This window comes from Nicotiana attenuata, unplaced genomic scaffold (assembly GCF_001879085.1).
Source record: "Nicotiana attenuata strain UT unplaced genomic scaffold, NIATTr2, whole genome shotgun sequence".
NCBI lineage: Eukaryota > Viridiplantae > Streptophyta > Magnoliopsida > Solanales > Solanaceae > Nicotiana > Nicotiana attenuata.
In genome coordinates, this window is record NW_017670480.1 from 79610 (window position 1) to 85790 (window position 6181).

The 6181-nt window shown below is 40.6% G+C and overlaps 1 protein-coding gene across 1 annotated transcript in view; it reads right to left on the reverse strand.

Moving 5' to 3' along the window:
• Nucleotides 1-5577, reverse strand: part of LOC109240038 — a 15973-nt gene extending 10396 nt beyond the window's left edge. Inside the window, exon 1 of the mRNA XM_019406656.1 lies at nucleotides 5128-5577. Coding sequence (XP_019262201.1) covers nucleotides 5128-5380 — 253 coding nt within the window. The 5' untranslated portion in view covers nucleotides 5381-5577. The remainder of the gene's footprint in view (nucleotides 1-5127) is intronic.
• Between the last annotated feature and the right edge of the window lie 604 nt (nucleotides 5578-6181).

Below are 6181 nucleotides of genomic sequence, written 5' to 3' on the forward strand. Positions count from 1 at the left end.
GGGGGGGGGGGGGGGGGATTAGTAGTACTAAACACTAACAACAGGAAATACGATAACAGAAGCGAATTAAATCACATGACGAAGTAACAATCTACTTAAGCATATGCAGGAACCTGAGTGCTACTAAAGTAACTGGTAAGAAAAGGAGAAACTTACAATTACCTACTAACCTTCTACCCTAATCCTTGACCTCCATACCTTCCTATCAAGGGTCATGTCCTCAGTAAGCTGAAGCCACGCCATATCATGTCTAATCACCTCTCCCCAATACTTCCTTGGCCTACCTCGACCCCTTCTCAAACCCGTCATGGCCAGCCTCTCACATCTCCTGACAGGAGCATCAATGCTTCTCCTCTTACGTGCCCGAACCATCTCGGCCTCGACTCCCGCATCTTGTCCTCCATGGAGGCCACTCCCACTTTGTCCCGAATAGCTTCATTCCTAATCTTTATCTCTCCTGGTATACCCAATCTTCCATCTCAACATCCTCATTTCTGCTACTTTCATCTTATGCACATGTGAGTTCTTAATTGGCCAACACTTCGCCCCATACCGCATAGTTGGTCGGACCACCACTTTGTAAAATTTACATTTCAGTCTTGGCGGCACATTCCTATCACATAAGACGCCGGATGCAAGCCTCCATTTCATTCATATCGCTCCAATACGATGTGCGACATCCTCGTTAATCTCCCGTTACCCTGCATAAAAGACCCGAGATACTTGAAACTACCTTTCTTGGGGATAACTTGAGTATCAAGCTTCATATCCATGTGTGACTCATGAGCCTCGTCATTGAATTTGCACTCTAAGTATTTTGTCTTAGTCCTGCACAACTTGAAACCTTTAGACTCCAAGGTCTACCTCCAAACCTCCAACCTTGCATTAACCCCGCTTTGCGTCTCGTCGATCAACACTATATCATCGGGAAATAGCATGCACCATGGCACTTCCCCTTGTATGTGTCGCGTCAGCACGTCCATCGTCAAGGCAAATAAAAACGGGCTAAGAGCCGATCCTTGGTGCAGCCCCATCACAACTGGAAAGTGCTAAGAGTGCCCTCCCACAATACTCACCTGAGTCTTAGCACCATCGTACATATCCTTAATCACCTTAGTGTACGCTATCGGAATGCCGCTAACCTCCGGACACCTCCACAAAACTTCTCTCGGCACTTTATCGTACAATTTTTCAAGGTCGATAAACACTATGTGCAAGTCATTTTTCCTTTCCCTATATTGCTCCACTAATCTCCTCACCGAATGAATAACTTTCGTAGTTGATCGCTCCAGCATGAATCCGAATTGGTTCTCGGAAATAGACATGCTCCTTCTCATCCTGACTTCCACCACCCTCTCCCAAATCTTAATAGTGTCGCTCAACAGCTTTATACCCCTATAATTGTTGCAATTTTGGATATCACCCTTGTTCTTGTATAACGGAACCATGGTACTCCACCTCCATTCCTTGGGCATCCTTTTCGTCTTTAAAATGACATTAAACAACTCAGTGAGCCACTCTAAGCCTGCTTGACCCGCGTTCTTCCAAAACTCCACTAGGATTTCGTCTAGCCCCGTCGCTTTACCCCTACTCATCTTGCATAGGCCCTTCCACCTCCTCCACCTTAATACGCCTACAATACCCAAAATCCCGCCGACTCTCGGAGTGCTCCAACTCACCAAGCACAATACTTTTGTCCCCCTCCTCGTTCAACAGTCTATAGAAGTACGTCTGCCATCTGCGTCTAATATGTGCCTCATCCATCAATACTTTGTCGTCCTCGTCTCTAATACACTTCACCTGGTCCATGTCACGGGCCTTCCTCTCCCTCATCTTGGCCAACCGGTACAACTTCTTATCTCCATTTTTGCTCCGAAGTTCCTTGTATAGACGCCCAAACGCCGCAGTCTTAGCCGCCATGACCGCTAATTTCTCCTTCTTTCTTGCCTTCTTATAACACTTCCGATACATCCTCTTTTCCTCCTCGTCTGTACTCTCTACTAGCTTCAGATAAACCATTTTCTTTGTTTCCACTTTACCTTGGACCTCTCCATTTCACCACTAGTCCCCATTGTGGCCCCCAGGATAGCCCTTCGTAACCCCTAAGACCTCTCTCGTAGCTTCCCTAATGCATTTTGCGGTTGTGGCCCACATACTAGTTCCATCTCCCCTACTCTCCCAGGCCCTCCCAGCCAGCAACCTCTTCCCCAACTCTTGAACTTTGTCCTTAGTCAAATTACCCCACTTGATCTTAGTTTGCCTGCACACCGCCCTCTTTCTCCTGCTCCTTTTGATCTCCAGGTCATTACTAGAAGTCTATGTTGGGTCGTGATGTTCTCACTCGAGATGACCTTGCAATCAGTGCATAAACCTTTATCACATTTTCTGTAGAGAAGGTAATCAATCTGGGTCTTGGCTACTTAACCATGGGTGCTAAGCCAGACAGGGAATAAAGTTCAGTGCAGCTAATGATGGGTTTAGGGTTTAGGGTTCAAAGCTATCTATCATATGCAGAAAGTTGTTCATTTCCTCCAATTCTCGATCGTTGCACTTTCTTCTAAGGGAAATGATCCATGCTTGAGTAGACCAATAATATTCCATTGTGGCACCGTGATTATTACTATGCTGAAAATACTAGGGACTGATGTTTGAGGGGTATATGTCTCAAGTCTCAACCATCTTTCTTTCGAAAATAAAGTAATTTACCATCGCCTGTTTTGATGTAAATGTGTTCTGAGAACATATAAGTTTCTGATATGTTCCCGATTCCCAACTTCATAGGAATGACTCGGGATTATTGCCATTCAAGAATTTCCCATCTTGTACTTCTTTCTAATCCCATTTTCTCATTGCAAAATCTCCATAACCACTTCTCTTTCTCTCCTTCTCTTTTTTTTGCGCTTCTTTGTCTTCCTCTCTTTCCCTTGATTAACGACTCTTATTGTATTTGACAATTCGGCATGAATCTCACACCCACATCCTTGTTGCGTCAAAACTGGTCACCAGCGCCAGATGTGGAGGATATGTGCAATGTAGGAAGACCTTAATAGACCAAATAGTCAATAATATTCATAACCCTCAAGAATACTCTTGAATATAGATCTTTAAGCCGGAAACTTTTTCAAAAATCATAAAGATGGACTATATATAATTATAGTAAAATGCACTATCATAAAAGGAGTAATATCAACTACAACTATGACGCCTTAATCCAAGCAAGTTAGGATCAACTATATGAATCCTCACTAACATATTGCTCCATTTAAGCTCATCTTACACCCATACTATACAACAACAACAACAACAACAACAACAACAATAATAATAATAATAATAATAATAAAGCACTAGAAGTCCTCTATATTTTTCCCAGGCATATAAATTTCATCTAAAAAGACTCCTACAAAATATAAGACCTAAAGTAAACATACTGACATGACTAAAACATAGTCCCAACTAATGGGTATCACCTACGTAGATCTTATTTTCCATCATGCACTTTTTCCCGCTAGGTCTACGTGGATTCCAAGAGATTTAGGTCTTTCGAAACAACATCCTTCCACGTGATTTTAGGTCTACTTCGGAATAAAAGGAGCATCTTGCATCAAATCCTTATCGGTGAAACGAAGACTTGAGGACTCAACTAACGTTCTTACCATCTTGTCTGAAGAGACGTATGACAAATCCATCACCTTTTTAAAAACTCACTAAACGTTTATTAAACAATGATATTTATAAGAGTAAAGCTTTAATCTTTTTATTATCCATGTGGTCGGTTAGTTCAGTAACAACACAAAGAACATCATCAACTTAATCAAACTCCTGCAGATAGAAATAATGCTGATGAGAGCAACCCTGGCTAATGTATAGTTGTCATATGTATTCTACCTCCTTCCTAATAAAGTAGAATTACAAATTTGGTTCATAGGTTACATGAAGTATTGTCCTTTGACTTCTTTTTCAAAATATTCATACCTCATGGACCTAAACCTAGTCTAGCTTTCTAGAAATAGTCACCCAGACACCAAATCATTCCTTAGAAAGTAAAAGGATTTCCAGGAATGATACTTTCCTGTGATTCTAGCCACCGGCAATCATAATCATCAAGTCTGGATTAACTTCTCTAAGGCAAACTGGTTGTAATAAGTTATTCTCTCACTTCTTTTCGTTGGTTTCCAAGGCCTGGTAACTCTGAACCCTTTTCCTCCTGCTATTCTTTTTCTAGAAACTCAACCAATTTTGCTTCATTTTCAAACGTCTACTTTTACATTTTCTGTTTCCACCCATTCTTCACACCAAAAAATATTCTTTTTTCTCTCGCTTTTTATTTTGTTGTTTTCAACCATGATATCTTCTTTATACTTCAATTCGACTTCTTTTCAGACTACCATTCTGCCTCCTTTCAGCAATTTTTTTTCTCTTTATATTTCTCATCTCTTTTTGCAGCCCCTCCAAATCGCTTAAACACAAGCAAACAAACTACAAATCTGAAAATACATAGAATGGTACAAGTTGGAAATCTGATGGCAAAAACGCTTACTGTATTACCCTACCAAAAGCTGACTGTAAACTGAACTTTCACCATGAACTTTGGTTAATTTAACCAGATCATTTCCCACAATTTGACATTGCAACGCTCTAGGTTCACAAAGTATGCAACAACAAGTACTACGTGTGAGTCCTAAACAAGTTGGGGTCGGTTACATAAATCCTCATCGACCACGCTGCTCCATTTAAATCAACTTATGCCAATATAATGTAAATAAAATAAAATGTATTAGAAATACGTTCACAAAGCATACTTAACAAAATATCTTAAAAGTGGACCCTAAATCACTCCTAAGGTATCTCCCTGTCAGCAACTCTTCATACCATAAAATTGTACTTGATATACAAACATCCACGCAATAAATTTACATATCAATTTAGAACAAGATTCAAAATCAGGTCGTCAGTCTTGTAGAAAAGTCCCCAATTTTAAGAACGACAAAATGAACCCTTCCTAAAACACAAGTCAGGTCAACATCTATAACAGTCCTAATGCACTATAAGCTAAGCAAAGCCCTCATTTGCAGCAAATATTGATAAGAAAAATCTTGAAAGTGGAGGGAGAAAAGTGGGGATTACAAGGGACAGTGACCAAAAGAAGAAGATGGGGATGGAGGCGAATCTGGGAAGAGTAGTTCAGCTTCGACAGGATCTCCCATTCCACTAACGATTGACCGCTGCTGGAATCTGCTGCACCAGGTAGAAGAAATGCCGCCGCCGGCAGTAGCAGTAGAATCAGCAGGACTCTAATATTCATCATATTCCGACGAAAATTTCTCAGGTTGCCAACCAGCTCATTTTTTACTTTCATTGAGACAAATGAAAAGGTCATGGTGTGTTCGTTAAAGAAAAATATTTTTCATGTTTTTCATGCAAAATATTTTTTTGAAATTTTTTGTTTTGAAAAATAAGTACTTTTATTTATTTTTTGGTTTTTCGTTAATAAACAAAAAATATTATCTTAAGAGTATTTACTAAACAAACAGTACAAGAGACGGGTGGATCGGAGAGAGAGCGTTGTAGGTAGGGTCAGGGGGAGGAGGGGGTGGGTTGGGATGGAGTAGGTGGGGGTGGACAGGAGAGTGGGGTAGGGGATGGATTGGGGGTGAGAGTGAGGAGGGCAAAACATTGTACCGGTTTTCCCTTAAGGAACTCATCTTTAAATATTATTTCTATTTTTTACTTTTTGAGAAAATAGGTTTTTTTTTACTTTTATATGCTTTGTGTATACGGTACCGATTTCACCTTTTCTCGAGATGGAAATGTCGCGTCAAGGAGCTAGGACGTCGAGTCCGGAATCGAAGCCTCTCTTCGAACCAAGGTCGACGTTAGACTCCGAGTGACATCGGTACAGCTTGATAATAGAAAAGGTGAAATATCCGCAATTGGTCGAGGATCGTGGCGTGAATCTCGGAAAGGATCAATCCATGGCGGTTAATGAGATGTTAATATGGTTTCCTACTATAATTAGAGGTGTACCTTATTTAGGACCCCTCTATTATATAAAGAGGAACCCTATTCATTTGTAAGGATCATTGTTCACTAAAAAGAATATATACACTCGCTACTTTCCTGCTATTTTATTTACTGTTCATCAGAGCTGCTTTAATCATTTATTGTTCTTACTATTCCA